The 24,781-nt window shown below is 39.4% G+C and overlaps 1 protein-coding gene across 1 annotated transcript in view; it reads right to left on the reverse strand.

Moving 5' to 3' along the window:
* Positions 1 to 24,781, reverse strand: part of LOC118427058 (death-associated protein kinase 1-like) — a 57,878-nt gene that overhangs the window by 18,308 nt on the left and 14,789 nt on the right. Inside the window, exons 2-10 of the mRNA XM_035836696.1 lie at positions 20,003 to 20,129; positions 18,858 to 18,956; positions 18,411 to 18,509; positions 17,959 to 18,057; positions 16,456 to 16,512; positions 16,047 to 16,178; positions 14,124 to 14,360; positions 13,932 to 14,025; positions 13,583 to 13,746 (exon numbers count right to left, since the gene is read on the reverse strand). Coding sequence (XP_035692589.1) covers positions 13,583 to 13,746; positions 13,932 to 14,025; positions 14,124 to 14,360; positions 16,047 to 16,178; positions 16,456 to 16,512; positions 17,959 to 18,057; positions 18,411 to 18,509; positions 18,858 to 18,956; positions 20,003 to 20,107 — 1,086 coding nt within the window. The 5' untranslated portion in view covers positions 20,108 to 20,129. The remainder of the gene's footprint in view (positions 1 to 13,582; positions 13,747 to 13,931; positions 14,026 to 14,123; positions 14,361 to 16,046; positions 16,179 to 16,455; positions 16,513 to 17,958; positions 18,058 to 18,410; positions 18,510 to 18,857; positions 18,957 to 20,002; positions 20,130 to 24,781) is intronic.

Consider the following 24,781-nt stretch of genomic DNA (forward strand, 5'->3'; position numbering starts at 1 on the left):
TCTTTGCTAAATACCATATTAAGGAACACATTGAACTTTTGAATGCCTCATGCCTTGCTGCTTGTAGTGTTATTTCATAGCCTTTGAGTATATGTAGTTGAATAAAACGCAAGGCGACAAGGAACTGCACTTATGTGAATTTCAAAATGAATTTAGTAGGATAAGTGATGGAAGCAGTACGAATATCTGTATATTGATTGAATAAATTTTACTGCTGTTCAAGGAACTAGTCACTTTGTCATGTCCACTCAATAATTGTGATGTATGATTTGTTTGTAATGCTAACTTTAAGCTGCTTCATAGAGCAAACAGTATGCAACTTCTGTATCTGGACAGATTTGTTTGAGCCTATCACACGAGGAAGGAATCCTACTCTTTTTGATAAGTGCGGTCGGTAACATGCTTGAAGTGTGGCTGTCCTCAAACACGGGACCTCCACGGATAAGACGTTAAATAAACTAACGTCCTATCTGAGGATGTCCCTAGCCAAGGGCGGTTCAAACTACAATTTGTAGGTTACCTGTTTGAGTAACTGAAATGATAACCCTGCTGCTTTGCCATCTAAACTGATGTGCGTGGATCCGTAGACCAGAGTTTGATTCTAGCAATGTCTAGGGTCAACCCCAGCTCGGACAGACCCCAGCTCGGACAGGTTGTAAGGGATTGCATTCATCATTTAGGATGGTGACGTAAATCGAGGGTCCCCGTGTATGAGAGACCTTCAGGCATAATTGGCCATGTGGCACGTTGGATCCAAACGATCCCGCGATCACAGAAGTTAAGCAACACTCAGTCGGGTCAGTTCTTGGATGGAAGTCCCCCAACCGAGGACGACTGGATGCTGTAGCCTCATGAAGCTTTCCATGAAATTGTCTTCCAGGAGGGACGTAAAACGGGGGTCCCGTGATCGAGGAGGCGCCTTGACCATGTTAATCATCGGCTGAAGCCATATTACTCTACTAGCTAACAAAAGAGTGTCTTCTACTTCTTTATGGCAGTGTGGTTTTAAACTGATGGGAAAAAAGGTAATTATCCTTTTATGCAGTAAGATTGGGTAGATTTCTGTTTATTTTAACCTCACCTCAAACCTATGTTTTCCCATCTTTCCTGCAGACACAGAAGACATCTACACCAAAGTGTTCCAGGAGCTCGTGGCACCGTATGGCAAGACATTTAATTGGACGATCAAGGCCAAAATGATGGGGATGACGCCTCAACAGGGTGCCTCATACCTTATTAAGACATTAGGTACTGGTTGGTTTATGCTTGTTACACTGTGCGGACTGGACAGCTTTTTCCGCAAATCCACAACGTCCATTGTACCTTTAATGGTGCTAAGGAAAAGATTTTTCGACCAATCCTAACAAAAAACATGTGCTGATCTAAGTCTTTTATTTTAGGAGGGAGGGGGAAGGACCATCGACAAGGGACTAATACTTTCCATTAAACATGTGATGAAAATATCAATTTGTAGAATCATTTTCCATTCGACCTGTCCTCATTTCTGTTGTGACAGGATAAGTCATATATTAAACAGACCCTCCCATCCTAGGACCCCTTTATTTTGAGAAACAGTGTATAGTATTGTAGATGTAATGCTATATTAGTGAAATGATAAAAATGCTGGTGTCTTCAATCTTTCATTTCATTTTGTATTTGTAACTTAAATTGTGTTTATTGGATTGCTTTGATCAAAATCTGAAAAAGATGAGCAATCTAAATTTTTTTCAGGACATTTTTATGCAATAGTTCAAGTAGTTATGTTGTCAATTATGTTTTCTGTATTTGCATATGGAATTGAATTTTATTTCCTCCATTTCACTCACTTCTGAATACCCACAGACCTTCCCATGACTGAGGAGCATTACCATGAGTGGACCACCAAAAGATATGCTGAACTCATGCCAACAGCGGAGATGCTACCTGGTTAGTGTACCTGAATATGTTGTATCTTTTAGGGGGAATTACTATGCATTTAATTTTATGGTAGCGAGAAAATGGAGTAGTTTTGAGTTATATTATACTGTAGTCACCGATACAGTAGTGGAAATATTTGCGGTGGTTTTGAGGTTGCTGTGAAGTGGCCACCACGAAAACTGATTATCAAACCAGATTACAAACATTTCTGCATTTACAGTACTGTTCCCTGAGAGGTCGTATTTGGCAGTTATAAATTTAGTTGTGATCTGTAAATATCCCCACTTTAAATACTTGAATAGTAAAGAGAAATTTATATTCCTGACAACTTTTGATAAACCAACTCTAACTAACCATACAGCTAGCTACATTTATACAATTACCAAGAAGCGAGAGGAAGTCGAATGTCCTAGAATAGATTAGACGCATGTCCTCACATATATAGATGTGTATGACTGTTTCCATTGTTACATATATGTGATTCTTACCGTGTGACCTGTACTTAGCCCAGTGGGGCAAAAATGTGCAATAAAGGTCTTCATTCATTATGGATTTGCAAATTACAAAACAGGGCTGACATGCCAAAAAGCAGTTACTCAAGCAACTAGATATGATTTTGGAAATGGTTAGATTATCAGATCGCATGCACTACCTTTTTTTTTTATTCACATTTATTTAACGAGGATTTGACAAAAAGCAAAGTTGCTTATCTGAGTCTTCTCCTCTTACACATGACAAAAATAAGGACACACATACAAAATAACGAACACTAAATAACATAGTCAAAAGATAATGATAACGACGTGAAAATAAACAAGGAATCAAGTAACAGAGTGAACGTGCAGCTGGTTTACAAACTTAGGAATAATCAAATATAGGCTATATAATCAACTAAAATCAAAAACGACCTGTCTGTTGGATGAACTTGAATACAACATCAAATAAAAGACAATTTTGAATGGGAGATAAGAGTGCATTTCCCCTAAGTAGAGTTGAACATACAATATTTTCAGTGGTGTGTCTTGGGTCAAATGGTAAGATACCCTGCATGAACATAGTGGTTAAAGATGACAACATATCAACACTACCTTTGTCAGTGATAATGAGGACTCCGACCCTGAGATATCTTCTTTTTTGGCATATTTGCTACTAGGATGTGTAACCTTTATCGACCAAATAGTGACATGGTGTAAAATGTTTTTGGGAGTTGATTCTGTAACTTATCTCTTGGTACATTTTTAAAGAAGATTTCTTTATGAGAATTCATATGTCCTTCAAGGTGCAGAGAAGGTTGTACGTCACCTTCACAAACACAGGGTCCCCATTGGTCTCTCCACGGGATCGGACGCGGAGAAGTTCAACACCAAGACGACCAATCACAGGGAGTTCTTCAAGCTGTTTGACCCCTTGGTGACCTGTGGCAGTGACCCGGAAGTGAAACATGGCAAGCCTCATGCTGATGCATTCCTGGTGCCTGCAACAAGGTTTCCTGACAAACCCAACCCAGCCCAGGTAGGTATATACTATAAGTAAGAGCGAGTTAACTTACTAGTTGCATGTAGTAAGATAACTCGCTCTTACTTCACAAGAACGAGTTCTTATACTTAGACTATTCAGAAATACTCAGGTCATTCAACATTGTTCAGTAGGGGTGTGCACCTAAACTAAGGCTAAAGTGAAATAAACATTGCGGCGTCAGTGTGGCTTAGTCCAAAGAGGTCCTGGGCTCAGATCTCCTAACATGCCCCATTGACGTTGTGCCCTTGGGGACTGTACGATATTTATCAGGGGGGGAGGGCTGGTGCGTTAGGGGGGGAGGGCCATGTTAAATTTTTTTGAGGTGGGGGGAGGGCCATGTTAATTTTTTTTGAGATAGGGGGAAGGCCATGTTATTTTTTTGAAAGAATTGTAAATACTATTTTTTGTTTTGATATCTTGACATGGCCCTAAAACTGATAAAATAAGCCTTCTGAATTGCCTAAAATGCAAGAGCTTCCGGGGGGCTTCGCCCCCCTAGGCCCCCCAAAGTGGCGCTGCCCTGGACCAGCGTTCCCGCCAGGCATACGTCATTCCGTCTCCGGACTTATTTTTTTCTGGAAAGATGCACTCGGCTCGGCTGAGTTTCCCCAAATATTTAAGTTACAAAAGCGGTGCGCGGTAAATATGTGAAGAATCCAAAACTATACACTTTATTTTTTATTTACAACATTTCTTTTGTTTCAAAGGGACAAAATTTGCGGCAGAAAAGGGGCCGCGATATTGTTGTCAAGCGTCGATCGAGTCGGCTGTGCACTGGCATTGTCTGTGGCACATGGCGCGGCACGCCCCCCTCCCCAGACGGACTGTCGATCGCAGCGCCCAGCACGTTGGGACGTCTTTTCTGGCTACTCCTTCAAGGCTACACCGGCACTGATCACTGCCAAAGACGCAGCAGATCACCGTCCTTCGTATAATGTATAACGTTCTTGGTCTCTATGTAAAAAGAAATCCAGCGGTGAGCCAAAGATTTCACGCCGAAAACGGGGTTACCTGAGGTCGCACGAAACAAACGCACGCTCGTGGAAAATGACGGCGCGGCCTTGTAAAACCCGACCGATTCGATAAATGATAAATTTTAGTAAAATCATCGGGCAAAATAGAAAAAAAACACAAGGTGTGATGGCGCCGTTATTTTATCCTCTGGAAAAACTACTATTTGATGCGGGAGGGCGCAACATCGATCGCACGAGGTAGGCATTCTTTATTCAATGTCGGAAAAAAATTGGCAGGATTTTTCCATGGGCTGACGAACTCACTTGCTAGAGCCCTGTTTGGAAGCATCAAAAACCAAAAATTTTCATATAGACATGACTGGACAAATAATACCCGGGCCAGATCACGGACTGCTGATTCCCCGAGCTAATAGTTATAACATATTTTTGGGGGAGGGCGGACGTCGATTACTGAAAAACGGGAGTAAAAAAGGCAACCGGCATCCAATCTCAAGGGCATAATTTTCCTCTGAAAATGCAGGAAATTCTGTTTTAGAGGGTTTGAAAATCCAAATTTTCCTGGGGGAGCATGCCCCCGGACCCCTGCCCCGACGCTGTGAAAGAATCCTGGCGAGAACACTGGGCCCTTGTGCCCTGACGTCTATATTACTAAGATTATTTTATCGGTTGTTTTTCTACCCGTTTGATTATGCCTGTCGGGGGGGAGGGCCATGTTAATTTTTTTGAGGTGGAGGGGGAGGGTCACGTTAGAATTTTTTGAGATGGGGGGGAGGGCCATCAAAAAATTTTTTGATCCGACTTCCAATGCACCAGCCCTCCCCCCCCGATAAATATCGTACGGTCCCTTGGGAAAGGCACTTAATAGTCAACTTTCCTCACTATGTCATTGGTCGACATGCTTTCACACTATCAGGGTTATACCGCCCCTTATAGGGTGACATACCCTTTTGATAGCTGAATACAAGATGGGAATGCACATGATGTTGATCACCATACCTCGCTAGACTCAGGTGAAATTGAGGTGACAATTGTACCTACATGTACATGTAACTGCAGCCAAAATTGTATGAATGTCCCTCTAATAGGACGTTACATGGGGGCTCTGTGTTTGAGGAGAGCCACATCTCAAAAACATTAAAGAACCCACTACACTTGCAAAAACCTGAAATAGAGGTCCTTCTCGTTGTGAGTATTTCAAACAAATCTGCCTGAATATGCAGCCTGTATTTTTACTGTATTATTGGTGTGTTACGTTATGAGACAGTTTATCGGGTATACAATACAATACAGAGACACAAACATGTTGTATATTTTGCAGGGCATTTTTATTGAGAAAAGTTTCTTTCTGTTTCAGTGCTTGGCTTTTGAAGACTCACCGAATGGTGTGGACTCTGCACTGAATGCTGGGATGCAGGTTGTCATGGTGCCACACCCAAACCTGGACCGAAGTCTCTGCACCAATGGCACTCTCGTTTTAAACTCGCTAGAGGATTTCCGTCCAGAAGAGTTTGGACTACCTGCTTATGATAGCTAGCCCATGTAAAGTGATGGTTTTTAACTCTTAGGTAATTCTACATAGTTTTTACATGCATTTCTAATTGAAAGGTACTGTTTTCGTCATTAAAGAGTGCACTTTAACTTCTCAAAATCCAAAATGTGATTCAAGTTAGGCCCATGCAAGTTGGGTGCATACTTTAGTAGGGTGTTGCTCAGATATGTATATGGTGAGAGGACTGATCCAGCAAGAAATATCAGTTTTGTACCAGTACCATATAGCGATACACACCCAACTATGGCATACATTACCAGTAGACAATTTGTCTTTCTCAGGGTGACTATAATCATAAATAGACTTGCCTAATAGTATACGGATGATGTGTGCATGTATCAATTTTTCTTCATTTCCGAAAAAAAATTGTAACCCTACAATAATATATGGATATTTATGTCACACAATGCCACTTTTCCTGTTGGTAATGTACTGATTTTGTCATAAACAGTCTCCTTGCACAAAAAGTATTTTGAGTTCTGAGCAAAGTCTTCCAAATAGATTAACGGGGGCCGCCCTGAGATGGTTCCCGTCGTAAGATGGCACGGATTTTTTGCTGATCTTATCATCCATAAGTACACCGTGTTTGTTGCCACTGACTATGCTGATTACAAAGGTAAATAAACCAAGTCCATGCACAGCTTTAATTTGCATTCCAAACGTATTTACTTAATTAAAAAAAAACAGAATTCTAACAGTAATATTGACAGTGCTGAATTACTGCGGTCATCGGCCTCTGCGTATTGGTGGCTCGTGCCGCTAACTATACGAACTCTTCCAAGCAGTCACACAACTGCCATGATACACATAAATAAAGCTCCATAAATCACTATGAATATGGGTCTTCAAATGTTTGTTGAGTAGAAAAGCAACCAAAAGGAAGCGACATAAACATTGCCACCATTTTACTCCCAAGGGAGTGTGGCCGTGAAGGTGGCAGACTAGAGAACGCTCCAAAGATTTATTTGACTGTAACAAATGATTCGTGCTGTCTATGAAAATAAGACTTGATAGAGAGATGTAGATGATATTTTCATATAATCAGACAGAGTTTTGTTGATGTTGAAGGTGTCGTTTTTTCGTAATGGTTTTTTTAGTTGGGCATTCACAATCAGTGCATTCAGCCCATTGCCCGTAAAAACATCAGCTGGATTGTTCTTGGTAGAGCCTTCCTCATGTGAGACAAGAAGTACATACAGTCACGATTTTACTGTCAAACAAAAGCTAAAATATCATACTATTAATTTTTTTTTCTGTGTACTTAAATCTACCACTTCTGAAGAGAGCAAAATGTAAAAAAGCGTACCAAGTTAGGCACACTGTCCAGCGTAGCACAAAATTGGAAGGTTACATACACGAAATTGTCTCACAGTGTTTGCCGCTTGTAACACGCAGCGCGAAAGGTTCATGAACCACATGGATGCATTTCTTATTCAAGTATGTTGTTCAAATCTATGTGTAAAAAATTCAGTCATCAAAATTTGACCACTCTCAGGCAACTAGCGATGGAGCGCCATGAGTTTGAGCGCAAGAAAAAGCGTACAATGTTGGGCCACCTCCCGTTAGTTACTGTAGTAACTAAAAAAAGAATTATTATCTGGTATATCATGTAAGTTCATTCATTTGGAAGACCTTCCTGACACTTTGATTAAATGCAATGTAGGCAACTTTTTGAGCCCGACCTTTTTCCAATGTTTGCAAGAATTTTGCAGTGCTACAAGGATTTCATACATGTAATCAAATCAGTATGTTGCTATTGATGATAATGATGAGGATGCATAGGCATATTAAAAACAACATTGATACTTGAAATCTACAAATGAGGTTACAGTGCAAGATATAGCGTAAGGTTTCAGGGTTGGCCGAATCGGCATTTCGACGTACTTTCCACTGTGTTCTCATTAATGAATTTAAAAAATAATGGAACTGTAAGTAACGGATATCGATAGATGGGCATGAAAGAATTCTAAATCTTTTTTTTTTGGTGGTCATATGGATAACGTCATCAGGTTTTATTGCACCCAATATTATTTTGTTAAGGAGAAAATACAGCACTTTGGTACATACTACTGCAATGAAACTATATGTTTTTCATGTGCATAATGATGAAGGCTACAAGCTCTTGTTAGCGCCAATTGATATCTGCTAATGATCTGTACATATTAGACAATAATTGTTTTCATCTAATTAAAATAATTCATTTACAGGACTGTATTATAATGAGGGCAGTTTTTACTGTGACACCTTTGTGCTTTTGTCACCAATTTCCCCTTGTGGTCACATTGATGTGTGTTGCATTTGTGTTTCAAGTCCAGATGAGCAGGTTATTGTTGGAAACGCTCCCCAAAACATTAACCTTCTTGACAATGGCAATAGTTGATACCACTACTATGCTACAGTCAAACCTGCCCAAGTCGACCACCCGGGGGACCGGAAGAAAGCGGTCGATTTGGACAGGTGGTCGCTGAGAAGAGTATCGACTCAAAACATGCCCGATGCAAAGTATAAATGGTTCCGTTGTGTTTAATGGCAAATAGCAAGCACACTGCACGCACACAAAGAAGCGAGGTCTTTAATGTCAAATACAACACGCACACTGTAAATTGTAAACTTAACCCCAAGCTTTTATCGAGTTTTTGTACAATACAGTGTTTTAAAGCTCAAGTATTTGTACACTAACGTTTTAGACAGTAAGGGAACTTTGATGCTGTCAGTTAACTACAAAAAAAGCCTTTATGCGTCGCTATGTTCTTGATCTGAAATAACTACGGTGCACCTTTCGAATTCGATGCCCGGTACGTCCCGATATAGCGTACTTACGCACGGGTAAATGTACAGTACAGTTGGACAAAAGCACTCACACGTACTTTCTTAAAAAGGTATGAGTTAACAGATCTTTCTTGAAAAAGTATAAGGCTATATACGTGTCAGCATTCGTTCACTTTATTATGATATAGATTTACAGAAAAAACTTCTAACTAAATTTGGATTTTCTTACAACGATTTCGGCACAAAATCGCGCTAGTTATCATCAAAAATCGATGAAAACCTCAATTTTGAAAATGATGCGGTCGTTATGGGTCCCAATTTGGGCCGGTCGCGGTCGCGTTGGCCAGGTGGTCGTTGAGAAAAGGTCGCTTAATGCTTAAGTCAATGGGAAAAAAATCGGGACCGAGAAAAAGCGGTCGAAATGGCCAGGTGGTCGCTGAGAAGAGGTGGTCGCTCGGGCAGGTTTGACTGTAGATCCTGTTGCAGAGCCAATTTTTACTGTTTTCTTATCCCAAGGCTTCTAGGTCTAAACACTTGTAAGTCAATTCATTAACATGCCAAAGTTGGACCTTAGCCATTGTTCAGTGGACACATCCAAACAAACAGTGAAATGTCATAAGTCACGTAATTAACCCTATCTAGACCAGGCTTTTTCGGGATTCCTGGGACGGGGGTGGGGGGGTGGGTGCGGGCTCTTTTGACCCCTCCCCTTCGTAATTTCAAAACGACTTGGGTTACGATCCCCAAATTTGGTGGGGATAATGTACTAGTAAAGTTGTATATTTTCTGTAAATTTGGTAATATGACGTAATTATGACGTCATAATGTCACATATTGGGCTAAAATCGTCAAAATATGAAAATTCCGCTATACTTAAACGAATTGAACAAAACGATGACTATAAAGGTTATCTTCTTGGTGTCTAAGTCTGCCAAGTCAGCTGCCAAGTCAGCTGTATTTTCCTTGCAATTGAGAGTCTTATCAAGTAAAATGACAAAAATAAATTATAACACAAAGTAAAGAAACCATAGGGACAAGTAAATAAAGGAACAACTAATTCCCATGATATTCGCATGCAGGTTGCTTAGACAGATGTACAAAATAGTATTCAAAGAAGAGCGTAATTTGCATAATTGATAATTGTGTTGTCAAATGAGTCTTATTTGTATGCTTAATGTGAAATTGTCATGTAATAATGTAAATAACCTATTTGTGACGTTAATTAAAGGTGTACATAGATTATGTAAATATTGAATTCATTTGCATAATGTATGATGAAATGTTAACATATCATTATGCCATATTAAAGGATATATATATACACATACAATGCATGCATTTAGCAATAAAGACGACCAAAATAAAAGATCGTGCTAATTACAGTTTTATTTGCATAATCAATGAGACAATATGAAGCAATAGAAATACTAAAGCTCAAATTATTTTATGGAGATCTGAGGTCTTTTTACACTGGTCTTAATAAACGTGTGATATGTGGTAAATGGCAAAATGGTGCCGTATGACAACTGTTACATTTTCTTGTAAATGATGCATTTTCATTGTCTGAAATTCATGAGACTTTCATTTTGGAGTAACATTAACAATGGATTCCATCCGGTTTGTTCCGGTTCTCATCATCACATTCTTAGAAACAATATGCTGCCTGAAAATCTTAAATCATAAACAAATACAAAGTTAGCTTTACCCCAGTAAACATAATAAATGCACTGATCTAATAGCAATTTGAGGAATGCGTTAATGGTTGACATATATATTACACTGATGTAAAATGTCTGGACGTCATATGTACTGCGATTAGACATTTACAACAAAAAATGACAGCCTTTTTGTCCATAGTAGAAAGACTAGAGGCTCATTTTTCCTATATCAAGTGCATTTTGCTGTACATTGATTATCCATGGCCAGTAAATCGTTAAATGCCTAGCTGTCTCATTCCATGGGAAGATCTCTGAGTAAGCTGAGTTAGTCTCAGTTACATTATCATCAGTTCTGCAAAGGCACATCGATACATGTTCCTAATGTTGATTGCTTCACCGTGAACTACGTTGATAACGATGTGGCTATTGCCGTTCAAAGTCACCAGGTATATTTGCTGTTCAAAGTACCGAACAAATGCTCTTCCTGTTCTGTACTTGTTGCAGATCATCAGATTCATTTCCGTACAACTGAAGTCACAGGACCAAGGTCATCAGACTCATTTTACTTTTACTGAAGCTGTCCCAGATCATCTGGCAAACTTCCTTCCAACTGAAGCTGTCCTAGATTACCTTGCATGACATGTCGATGTGAGCATGATCACCTGCTCTCAAAAGCACGTTATTGCTCCCGTACAGGTCATCGACGTCTTCTGCAAAGAGTTCGTTGGTCGCATTGCAAGTGAACATTTGCAGCAGTAGACGACAAAAATATTTTGATGATATACAAGTTCTATTTTGCTGTGAGTTATCCATTGCAAAAGTTAGCTAGTGAATCATCAACTGCCTCAATTGTCAATGCCTCATTCTAGAGCCAGCCTATCTGGGCTAGTCTCAGACACATTATCCTCTAGCTGCAGTTGTCCAACGGCACCAACGGCACCATGATACACGTTGACGACCGAACCTTCACCTGGGTTGATGATAGTGTTACGATTCCCGCCCACGATCATCTGCTTGGCTGTGTTTCCAACAGCTCCTTGCTCCTCTTCCTCTTCGTCTCTTCCGCCATACAGGAGGTCATCGACGTCTTCTGAGAAGCCAAGGATGTCGTGATAGACGACGCCGTCCTCTGCTTTGGCCTTGTCAATCTCATCAATGCTGTAGGAGTAGACTTCTTCTCTGTGTTCCCTCAGTGCACGAGCGCTGAGCACCCTCTCCTCTGTAGTGGTGCCTGGGCTGCACTCGTCGAGCTCGTTGGTTAAGATGTTCTCTATCAGCTGGAGCATCTGTTGGCAGCTCGGCTTGTCGGCCTGCTCGCTTCGCACACCGATGTTGACCGCACGGCCGTCTGGAGAGAGCTTGATGAGACTTTCCACGTTACAGTCGAAACACTTGGCTCCGTCTCTCCACAGGAGTGGAGGATTCTTCATCTGCCTCATCAGGCGGGTCTGCACACGGGGAAAGAACCCGGAGGAGAACATGTCGGTGGTGTCGGCACACTGGACTTGCTTGCCGAAGTACACGGTCTTGGCGGGGTCTGCGGTCGGCTGCCACTTCTCTGGAGGCATGGTCTGTGTCAGCAGCCCGGGGATGATGAACTCCTGTCCATCAAATGTGTGACAGAGCTGGAACTCTTGCAGCAGGGTGATCAGGAGATCGACATCGGCGACATCTTTGAACACTTTTTGGATTTCTTCCTTTGTGACGACACCGATACCCCCACTTCTTCTCAGATGGATTTGGAAGCTGTCTGGTGCCATCACTTTGCCGAAGACATCAGTGCAGAGCCAGTTGGGCTCCAGGACAACAATGGGCTCAGCAGTTGAGGAGACAAACAGGATCTGGAACAATGAAGAAAAAAAAAAAACGTGTATGTGACAAGTGGTGAATGACCTACATGTAGCATTTGTAGTATCATGAATATTGCATAGTTGAAAGTGTTTAAGACACGAATGACGTCAAAATTAAAATTCCCATGAAATTACATTGAGCCATAATAATGATGTGTAATAACACAGATACTTGCACAATATATACTTACTTCTGATGTTATTGAACAGAGAATTTCATAAAATCATACCTCCAGATGTTGAAGCTTTCCACTAGGTAATTAGATCAAACATTGACTATACCTGTCATGACGTCACAATGAACATGTCAGCCGACTTGGAACTTTGCACTGCAACTCTCAAAGATAAAGAACGTTCTTTTGAGAAGCAAAAAATCAGATTTTGTAATGTCTTTTGGTATGAGATCACAAAAATTAACCACTGTTTGCTTATCAACCTTGTTTTCGCAAGCTGTGTTGCCTGATTCCTAACCGGCTCCGGGTTCATTGTGACGCCATGACAAACATATCAATGTTCAGATATTACCCGGTGGCAAGAATCAAGAGCTAGAAGTATAGTTTTTGATGGTTAGATGTTCAAAGACATGAGAAAGTTGGTGTAAACGCTAATATTCACAAATGAGACTTTTCTTGTTACAATTAACAAAATGTTGTATGATGGTGTCCCAAACACTTAAAATAAATGATTTGATAAGAACGCCCATTTTGGAGAATCATAATATCATTTACATGGCCTTGTGAATGACAAAAACAAGTCACTTTGCCCTGCTACTTTTTTAAGACTTTATAGTCATGAAGAATGCATTTGTGCTAATAGTAGTTAATTCATAGCAATTACATGTTTTTATTAACGGCAAAAAGACGAACAAAAACGTATCAGCGATTGTTTACCTCTCCAAGCTGATTCAGATACTGCGAAGACGCCTTCAGAAAATCTTCTTCAGCCAAGCGGTCGATCTCCTTCACAGCCTCTTTGTACTCTGTCCATCTCAAAACGGGACGCTTTGGGCTGCACTTCTCCTTGGTCCATTTGGGTAGGCACTTGATGATTTCAGCACACAGTTTGGGCATGGCTCGCTGGTGCTATATAATGAAAATAAACGTTGGTTGAATACAATAATTAATCAGGCAGATGTATACGTCAGATACAATGGAATTGAGTTGTAAAATATACACAAATCATCCTGCCACATGTTCTGCATTATCTTGTAAATCTACGCCTGTATAAATTACATAAGTACAGCCAAGTACATACAGTAGGAATGTTTACCGAAAAATTCTAGCCTAAAATGTTTAGATTAAATGTTGAAATTGGCTTTGAATACTGTAACAAGACGACACCACTCACTGTTAGAAGCTGGGTCTTCAGTCTTGTCAAAAGATCTTTAAGACGCCACATGTCAGTTTGACGAGTCTTTCTGCAGTCAAGTAGGAACACTTCGTCTGAGATGTTCAGATGATCCTTAAACTCTGATGTCATCAGCTTAAGAATGGAAGATGCCTTTTGATGTCCTACTAGAAATAACATATATGGAGGAGATGAAATTGATATGTGGACAAAGGTTATATTGAGAGGACATCTGACCATAAGAACTGTTAAATAGCATTCTGTTGAATACAATATGTCCTTGGTTTTGCAGTTTCTGTACATGTAACTTGTAAGTAGATGACAGGAACCATGATGTAATGTAACAAACCTGCATCAGTCTGGTCCGCATGACTGGCCACGAGGATGACGTTAGGTTTACTCTTTGTGTTGCAAGACTTGATGAAACACAGCCACCAGTGGACCTGTGAGTTATTATCGAAATCAATAGTTATTTAGATGACTTGACACATAATATTTTAGTAATACACCTAACTTATATAGAGGATACATTTTTAGTCACCTTTTTCTCTTGTGTACGGATATCATCCATGATGCTGTACAGTACAGCGAAGATTGTGTTCTCTGCATCCATGAACATGCTGTGGGTTACTGCGTACTCCGACTGTCCAGCGAAGTCCCACACACTGACCTCCCCCACACTGGGAATGTTGGTTGTTCCCACATTCACACCAGGGGTGGGCTCGTGTTGCTGATGGTCTGGAGTCATTCGATCCCGGAAAAAGGCTGTGAGAGGTCCCTACATGGAATTATAAAATGGATTGCAAAAACATTATAAGTGCATTCTATCGAAGAAAGGTAAAGAGAAGGTTTAACTCCATAACGAATGTACCATTCTTACCGGTAATTGGTACCGTACCGGTAAGAATTGTATCAATTGAAACCCATTATAGAACGTTGTTTTAGTCTAATATTAAACAACATTGAAAGATGGGAATAATATAGTGACGAAACAGCAACTGGCAATCATAATGATGCATTTCCATACACAATAGTATATATCAAACTAGAGTTCCACGAACACATACCTTTGCCAAATAAACCAGGTTTGTTATGTAGAATGATGTGTGTAGACAAATGCATTACTCATTTCATTTTCTTTATAATTGTATGCTTGGAGTTGGTTTATAAAATTGCGGCATTGATTATGCAAATTAGATCCCAAGTTACAATTTACGATATCTATCAGCATACCAAAAATCATGATGATCCTTTGATCCATTCTTGACTTATTCTCTTTCAAAGTCTTTAAATACACCTCTTTTTCTCTTCCCTTTTTCTCAGTTACATATGTGAAAACTTTGATGAAAGTACTATAATGGAATGCAGTGGATTTATGAACTTTTTCTCATTAATTATGCAAATTAGCTGTTAATTTGCATAATAAGTATCACATTATATAAGTCTTCACTTAGGCTATCTACATGCCAAAAATCATGACGATCCTTCAACACGTTCATATTTTCTCATTAATTATGCAAATGAGATCATCATTTGCATGATAAACATTTATTGACATTTCTCTCTTTCTCAGCTACATATGTGACAAGTTTTAAAGTCCTATTGTGGAATGTAGTTTGAATTTATAAAATATCGTCATTAATTATGCAAATTAGCTGTTGATTTGCATAATTGGTATCTCATTATGTAGGTCTTCATTTACGCTACCTACATACCAAAAGACATGATGATCTGTCAACATGTTCATATTTTCTCATTAATTATGCAAATGAGGCCATCATTTGCATAATTGATATCCATCGACTTTTCTCTCCTTCCCAGCTACATATGTAACAAGTTTGAAAGTCCTATCATGGAATGCAGTGGATCTATAAATTTTCCTCATTAATTATGCAAATCAGCCGTTGATTTGCATAATTAGTATATCATTATGTAAGTCATCACTCATTCTATCTACATACCAAAAATCATGACGATCCGTCAACACGTTGTAGAGTTATTCTCGTCCAAAGTTTGAAAGGAAACCGGCGCCTGCAGTTCCAAACAAGCCGCTAGGGGGTCCAAACTCACAGCACTTACTCTCTGCCCCAAGGGCTATCTACCAGTCAAAAATCATGACCACAGCATGTCCAGAACACGAGATATAAAAAATTGAGGTTCTGCTGCAGTACCTTAGCAAGCCGCTAGGGGGCCCATTATCGAACTTGACCTTCGTTTTCCCGACCTCTACCCACCTACCAAATATCATTGGGATCCATCAAAGGCTTCTCGAGTTATGCTGTTAACACACACACACACACACACACAGACACACAGACTCACAAGCCTAAAACATAACCTTAGCCATTCTGGCAAAGGTAATAATGATATGATATAAAGCTGTCTCTTTGTATAAGTTATGTCTCCTTTCCTCCTAAAAGAAAAGTTCAAATGGAGAGGAAATCTAGAAAAAAAGAGATGGTACCGTTTGAAGGCTTTCCTTCAGCGTAGATTTGCCAGCCTCCTGTGGTCCACAGATGCACAGTTTAAACCTGTTGACTTTCACCCCACCGGATTGTTTCATCAGTTTGTGATAGGAAACCTCTGTGGCCAGGTTCTGGATGGTCAATGCAAACGCTTAACTTTCGTTAACCGAAAATGCAGTCTTCTTCTGAATCTAGTTTCTTCCTCGCTTTATGCTAAAGTTATCAATAACGCAAAATCAAAATATCCACCTATTTATTTATAATCACGATTCAAATAACTTTATCGAGAAGACAAAACGTAACAGTGTGCAGTAGGCTCTTAAATGTAAATAATGTTGAATCCATAAAAAGACCATCATAATGGTATTCGTTCTATCAAAATTCTTTTCTTTGAAAGAATTTTCTTACCTTCAGGACACGTCTGAGGTCTTGGTCACGTATGTAGTCCAGTGGTTTTGTCCCATCCTGTGTACGCGTACGAGGATAATTCATCGTAGTAATGTTTTCATTTCCGTTTTATTCTAGTTTGCTGCCCGTTAAAGAAATCTTAAATCCAGATTAAATATCTATGCATGTGTATCTGTACTATCAACTCTAGGTTATATATGCATATACATAAATATATATGTAAATTCGTTTAATATTGAAGTCGGTAAGTTTAGCGGTTAGGGAAGGGAGTATTTCACGGCCTTTTGTAACAGTGAGAACAAACATCACTGCCTCCAATTTTGGCTGATTAAATAATTGCGATCTGAGTAAATGAATAGCGATCTTTAAGGTAATTAAGTTACCGATAACAAAACAAGACATTAATCTTGATGTGTTAAAGTTACCTTGATTTTAACGACTTCTCACTACTTGACTGATAAAATCGCAATTATTTGATTGATGTAGGATAACAAGTATTCTATTCTGTCAGAAATTGCTAGAATAGTGTGTCTATGTTTTTGCACTTGAAGGGCTCTGTTTGCGTCCAGTATTTTCCCCGCTTTTCAGTGAAATCTTACCTTTTACAGGAAACATTGTCAATTGTTACTTCTATCAGCCAATGTATAGACAATTCTAGTTTGGTACAAATATTCAAACAGACCCCCAAAGGACAGCAAAACTTTCTGGCTGCACATTATTGTAAATGTACCCAGTCCAGTGGTGTTGTCCAAACCTGTGTACGTGTACGTGAATAATTCATCAACAAGTCATGTTTTATACATGTACAATGTTTTCATTTCCGTATTTTTGATTTACTTTCCGTAAAAGAAATCTTAAATCCTGGTCAAATGTCTATGTATGTGTATCTGTAATCTTACTTAATACTAGGTTGTATATACATATGCATAAATATAAATGTTAATTTGTTTCATATTGTTAATTGTTGGTAAGTTTAGCGGTGGGAGAAAATTGTAGTTCATTGCATTCTGTAACGGTGTTAGTAAACATCACTGTCTCAAATGTTGACTGATAAAATAATTGCGATTTTAGTAGTGAATAGCGATCTTTAAAATAGAATTACCGATAACATATATAACACTTCAATCATGATTTGTTGATGGTAACCTAATTTTAGCGACTTAACTGCTAACTATTCGACTGCTAAAATCGCAATTACTTGATTGATATAATGCTAACAGGTATTCTAATCCGCTCTGTTTTCGCCGTGTATTTCTCCCACTTTTCAGTAAACCTTACCTTCAACAGGATATAAATCTGTCATTTGTCACTTCTATAAGTTACACATTTATAGACAATTCTCGAAGGTAGTACAAATATTCCTGCTAACTTAAAATTTTTCCCTTGTCATAGCTAACTAACTAGCCTAAGCCGATAGATCAGGGAACTAGACTAGTAAACATTTCTTAACAATCATTATTTGTCCCTTTATTCTTACTATTCTTACTGATTATCTGTACTGACCTTGTCCTTCACCTCCACATCAGCGCCGAGTTGAACCAGCAGCTTCACCACCTCAGTGTTCCCGTTCCCGCTGGCCACATGGAGTGCGGTCCTGTCATACTAAGTGAACAGACGGAGAAACAAACGAAGTCGTTTTCTGAGCCGCCGGATTCAAATAAACAAACGAGGATAGCAGGCAATAATAACTGTCCATCATTGTAAAACCTAAACTTTAACGGAAAATATAATTTTCAATTGTCACTTCTATACGATACATTAGTATTATTGTCGAAGATAGTACAGTTACTACTACTAACTTGAAATTTAACCACTGTCATGGCAAATGGACCTAAGCCAAGAGATCAGGAGACATTCGAAGACTAGTACACATTCCCCAGCAATCATTCATTGTCCATTTATTCTGACTCATCATCATCGCGGGCTGACTACATGAGATGATTTTCTGTACTTACCATGTTCTTCGCCTCCACATCAGCACCAAATTCAATCAGCAGCTTCACCGTCTCAGTGTTCCCGTTCTCGCTGGCCATGTGGAGTGCGGTCCTGCCATACTGAGTGAACAGACGGAGGAACAAACGAAGCCGTTTTGTAAGCCGCCGGATTAAAATAAACAACAGAGGATAGCAGGCGATAATGACTGTCCATCATTGTAAAATCTAAACTTTAACAAAAAATATAATTTGCAATTGTCACTTCTATACGATACATTAATATGTTTGTTGAAGGTAGTACAAATATTCCTACTAACTTGAAATACAACCCTTGTCATTTGCCTATTGGTTCTATGGCTAATGAGTCTAAGCCAAGAGAGCGGGAAATATTCTAAGACCGGTAAACATTTCGCAACAATTTTAATTGCCCCTTTATTCTGACTAAATGAGATGATTTTCGGTATTTACCTTGTCCTTCGCCTCCACATTAGCTCCGAGTTGCACCAGCAGCTTCACCATCTCAGTGTTCCCTTTCGTGCTGGCCACATGGAGTGCGGTCAGGCCAGGCTGAGTGAACAGATGGAGGAACAAATGAAGCCGTTTTGTAAATCGGTGGACTCCAACAGTCCTCCAAGGATAGCATAACGTTATTACTGTCCATCATTGTAGAACCTAAAGTTTTACAGGAAATATAACTTTCAGTCACTTTAAAATACATAGTTATAACTTTGGAATGTATTACAAATATTCCCATTGAAACTGAACCCCGGCCTGTCACGGCTTTTTTGTATGGATGGCGTCCTACTGGAGCCCTAAAACTGATGAGAGCGTGCAAATAAAAAAATATTTGGCCAAAAAAGTTTCCCTCTTTATGAAACGTAAGTGGTCATGACTGTTTAACAAATGAGTAAACACACAGAATATGGTACATACCAAACAATGGTCTTCATTTCACATCTTCTTTTTTGACATCTAAAACAACTTTCTTGGCATCCTATGACATTACTTTTATTTCGTATCAATTTTTCAACATTTTTTGTCAGTCTAAGGCATATGTATGCTAATTTTGCAGCTGCTATGTATGATTTACAGTATGGTTGAAAACGTTTTTACTTTGGAAACGTCCGAAAATTGAATCGGGAATGGATGTCATCTATATATTCAACCCAACATGGCCTTTTGAGCACAAGCAGGAGATCAAAAACATTATAAGACTAGTAGATATTTCCCAACAATCATTAATTGAAACATCTATGAACAGCCTGTACTACACTGCACATCTTTCTGAATAAAGTATAAGTATATAAGTATGATGATATGCAATCCTTTACTCCACACAGATAGATATGGTTAATGCAATCGCACGACACATTTACATGTATACAAAGTTCGATTGGAAACTGGAAACACTGTGCATTCTTATTGGAATTGCCTGGATCGGACACATGATAACAAGGACTTGGAGTCGGACTGCTTGAAATCTCCGCTCGTTTGAAAAATCATGTGATGCCGACGACAAATCTGCATACGGAGTCCGCACAAGCAAAGTGAGATAAGAAGGGGGATAGAAACGCCAACCTCCCAAGTCCATAACACTCATTAGCTGCATTTACCAAAGAGTTAAACCTCTGATTGACGTCCCTCTCAGCCTGAAGACTCCACCTCACGGTCTGCACGTCTCCCCCACATACAGCACTCAGAAACTCGTCCTCGTTCATGGCAGGTCGTTACTCCTGATACCTGTTATCAAAAATATAAATACTAAAACGGCTTATATTACATGTGTGCTTATTACTTTTTTCACAAATACTGACTGCACAAAAAGAAGATTTAATCCCCATGGTTAATATGCAATGAGCTAACCTTGACCTTGGTACTCTCTTCTAAAGTATACTATGTTTGTTGTACTTATATAAAACAGTGGTGAATAGAGTTTGAAACGTCTTAATTAAACATTGATGTTCCAACCATTCAGATACTTTTGTCGATTTCATATTGATCAACACCTACTGTTCTACCAAGTAGAAATCTTAGAAATAGGTTGACTTAAGATTGAAATACATCAATCAATCAAAAAGACCTTAAAAAGAGTAAAATGCGCCTTTGTCAGTTCCCACTACATTCCTCTCGATTCTGATTACAAAGAGTCAAAGATTAGATAAATAAACAGAGACCAAGCTCCCTGGTAAATTGTGTAATTTATTTCATCTTATTTTCACAAATACTTCAAGATGAATAGAAATCCTTTCTCAGATTGAACTTTCCCATGTATTCCTTTATTGTATAGATAAACTCTCCCCCCGATGTCTTTTCCTCTGACCTCGTAAACTAGAAAGGCCGACATTTGCTTAAGAGCAAATACAGCATATTTCAGCCATACCCCTTCCCACGCAACATTGGACTGTTCCAAATCACCCCTGCGCAAAAATGGAACATCCTCTTAACAGTACATTATCCCCCAAAGTGGACTGGTATTGTGAATTGACTCCAGGTAAAAACAGAGCTTGCTTCTATTTTTCAGAAAATGACAATAATCACACCTTCCATTCAGAAAATTTTCATCATGACTGAAAATTGTTGAATGACTTCATGTAATGTCATTAACAATTTTCAGTACGATAACTAGGTGTAAGTTTAAAAAAGTATAAGCTCCTTGTGATGTGGGTACATTTATTATTGCAAGGAACTTTTTTTATTCAAGTAGGGCATACGATTTAATAATTATCAAGCAGGTGCAGGTACTGTAGGAGCGTTTGTTTTCTTCAAGCTGTAAAACTGTTAAACTGTTTTACTTTGTATGCAATCAACCATCGAGCCTATTCTTATTTTAGTTTAACAACTTCCTGCCAGACCCGGAAGATACGATTGAACCTTGTTCGAGGATTTATTTTCGTCTGTCTGGTCAGTCTGTTCATACCCTGGCGCTGAGAGTGTTTTATTGGGCTGAAACTCTGGCAGTTTAAAGTTACTAACAATTTAAATGTTCAAAGTTTATGCCAAACAACAACAGCACTAGGAAATGTGGCCACTATAGACAGGTGGTCACTATAGAGAAAATGCTGATCTATTGACTAGGAGCCATACGTTACACATGATTTCAGTACACTGATCATTAATCATATAAACATTGCACAGGTAAGCCAATTGTTTAGATGTACAATTAAGTTCAAATAATTCTGAAGAGAAATATTGATGAGAAAATAATCATTCTCGCCACTGTCTAACTTATAATTACGTATCAAAACTAAACGCAGATTTTCTAACTAACGCACCTTTCGCCGAATTCATCATAGGACCGCCGGCTATCAATCAAACACGGCTGTTGATTAGACTTAGAGTTTCAAACAGTCATGTGCTGTGTGCCAGTTGACAGCGAACTTCATGCTACGTGATGTTTTACATTGCTTGGACCTTCTTTCCTACAGCGGTGCTTCTACAAAATATTTAGACTGTAACACTGAGTTTTATAGAATAGAATTTGACGCAGAACAGCGTTTTTTGCTGGGTATTTTTTTTTTAAACATGTCCGTGGGAATATCAGCGAGGCGGCGACGTAGGGATATCAGACCGTCAACAAAAGTCGCACGGCGGCTAACGGCGCAGCGAAGATACTAGCGCTATAAATAAGCGCTTCAACTAAGGATGGCAACCCGTACAATATTTTTGTATACTGTTGAGCTAAGTAAAGTTTGTTGTTTATGAGGTTTTAGTTGTCTTTGAAGCTTTGACCCGAAATATTTTAAAGTCAAACTGCTGAAGAGAAATAAGTGACTGCTACGATTATCGTAGATATGGCCCTAAAAAAACTGATAAAAGAAGCCTTCTCAATAGCCTAAAATGCAAGAGCTTCCGGGGGGGCTTCGCCCACCTGGGTCCCCCCCACAGTGGCCCTGCCCCTGGACCCCGCCAGGGACATTCGGCGGCCCCCGGACCCCTGTCCGACGCTTTGAAAAAATCCTGGCGAGAAGTCTGTACGGCCTGAGTCTTCAAGTTAACGTATTGTGTGGTCCCGCTTATTAATATTAATTAGCCTTCGCTTTCCTCTTCGCTGATTGGCTGAACCATTAATTGAATTAACTCTTCCTGCCGGCTAGACGCAGGTGCAGATGTCGGCTCTGTGGGGTGAACGTCCGAAAGGTCACGGCATGGAGAACGAAAGAAAACCAATTTCCCCTAAAAAAAGTGCTGTAATTAAGCCTTTTACAGTACTTTATGCCAAAAATTTTACTTGGATCATTTTACCAACTATATTATGCCTATCTATACCAAATGTTACTCATACCAGGGTACAGGGGTGCAAAATATACCGTTATAAGACCGTCAACAACAGTCGCACGGAGCTAACAGCGCAGCGAAAATACCATCGCTAGCGTTTCAACTTCGGATAACAAGTTATAAGTACTGTTGAACTCAGTAACGTTAAAGTTTGTTTTTAGTTGCCTTTGACGGTTTGACCTGAAACAGTGTTACGCTAAACTCCTGAAGAGAAGTTAAGTGACTGCTGCGATTATCATAGATATGCCCCTAAGAACTGATACAATATAAAGCCTTCTGAATAGTCTAAAATGCGAGAGCCTTAGGCGGGCTTTGCTCCCCCTGGCGGGAACACTGCTATATACGGGATCATGAGGCCCCGCTTATGAATATTAATTAGCCTTTGGCCTCCTCTTCGCTGATTGGCTAGGTCTTTGATTCAATTAACTCTCCGGCTGACGCGCACAGGTGTGGCTCTGTGCGGGGTCACGGAAGGTCACGTCAGGAGGCCAAAAGAAAACAAATTTCCCCTCAGAAAAGTGCCAAAATTAATCATTTTAAAGTTGTTTATGTCAAAAATTTTACTTGAATCTTGTTACCAAGTATCTAATGCCTATCTATACCAAATTTCAGGTCATTTAATTGTAATACCAGGGTACAGGAGCCAAAAGTGTCCTTTTTTGGTCAAAAATTGGCCAAAAATCGCAAAAATAAGCATTTTGTTGCACTGTACACCAAAAGTGTTATTGAATTTATATGAAGGGATTATCAAGGCACATCTGTGTCAAATTTCAGCTCATTCGGTTGCAATACCAAGGTACAGGAGCCAAAAGTGTCCTTTTTTGGTCAAAAATTGGTCAAAAAATCGCAAAAATAAGCATTTTGTTGTACTGTACACCAAAAGTGTTATTGAATTTATATGGGGGCATTATCAAGGCACATCTCTGTCAAATTTCAGCTCATTTGGTTGTAATACCAGGGTACAGGGGCCAAAAGTGTCCTTTTTTGGTCAAAAATTGGTCAAAAAATCGCAAAAATAAGCATTTTGTTGTACTGTACACCAAAACTGATATTGAATCTATATGGGGGACTTATCAAGGCACATCTGTGCCAAATTTCAGCTCATTCGGTTATAATACCAGGGTACAGGGGGCCCAAATATACAGTTTTGGTCTTAAGATGACCAAAAAACCTTAATAAAATCATTTAAGAGACAGATATGAAAAAAATGAAAAAAAAAACGCCCGAGGGTATTGGCCCACTCTACCCTTGTGCCAAATTTCAAGTCATTCGGTTGAGGAACAACGGAGATACCGTGTTCTGAAGATTTGACAGGAGAAAGAAACATTACGAATACAATATATTTCACCATACCTATGGTATGGCTGAAATATAACTATAAACATAACAATGATGCATTGGTGCGCCCCAGCGTTGGTTTGTTATATATAGAATAACTGCAGTGCATGTTATACATACGTGTCCGGATACAGTTAGCGCGATGTGCACTTTGATCGGTCCGAGTTTCAACTGAGCATTTGATTGTTTGTCACTCGAGAGCTACGGAGCAAGGCATTGTAAACATGTAAGGTGCATAAGCGAGGCTTCCTGGCCGGAAAGGCTTCGATCACCTTTACTCATAAGTTGTCCTGGCAGTATTTTCAACCTTGTCACGAAAAGTCCATACATATTTGTCTTACTACCACACTACATTTGTACTATGATTATATTTCAGCCATACCATAGGTATGGTGAAATATATTGTATTCGTAATGTTTCTTTCTTTCTCCTGTCAAATCTTCAGAACACGGTATCTCCGTTGTTCCTCAACCGAATGACTTGAAATTTGGCACAAGGGTAGAGTGGGCCAATACCCTCGGACGTTTTTTTCATTTTCCCATATCTGTCTCTTAAATGATTTTGTTAAGGTTTTTGGGTCATCTTAAGACCAAAACGGTATATTTTGGCCCCCTGTACCCTGGTCTTACAATGGAATGGCCTGAAATTTGGTGTAGATAGGCATTAGATAGTTGGTAAAATGATCCAAGTAAAATTTTGACATAAACTACTTTAAAATGATTAATTTTGGCACTTTTCTGAGGGGAAATTTGTTTTGTTTTGTCTTGACCAGTACTGTC

The sequence above is a fragment of the Branchiostoma floridae genome, chromosome 12 (genome assembly GCF_000003815.2).
Source record: "Branchiostoma floridae strain S238N-H82 chromosome 12, Bfl_VNyyK, whole genome shotgun sequence".
NCBI classification, from domain to species: Eukaryota; Metazoa; Chordata; class Leptocardii; order Amphioxiformes; family Branchiostomatidae; genus Branchiostoma; species Branchiostoma floridae.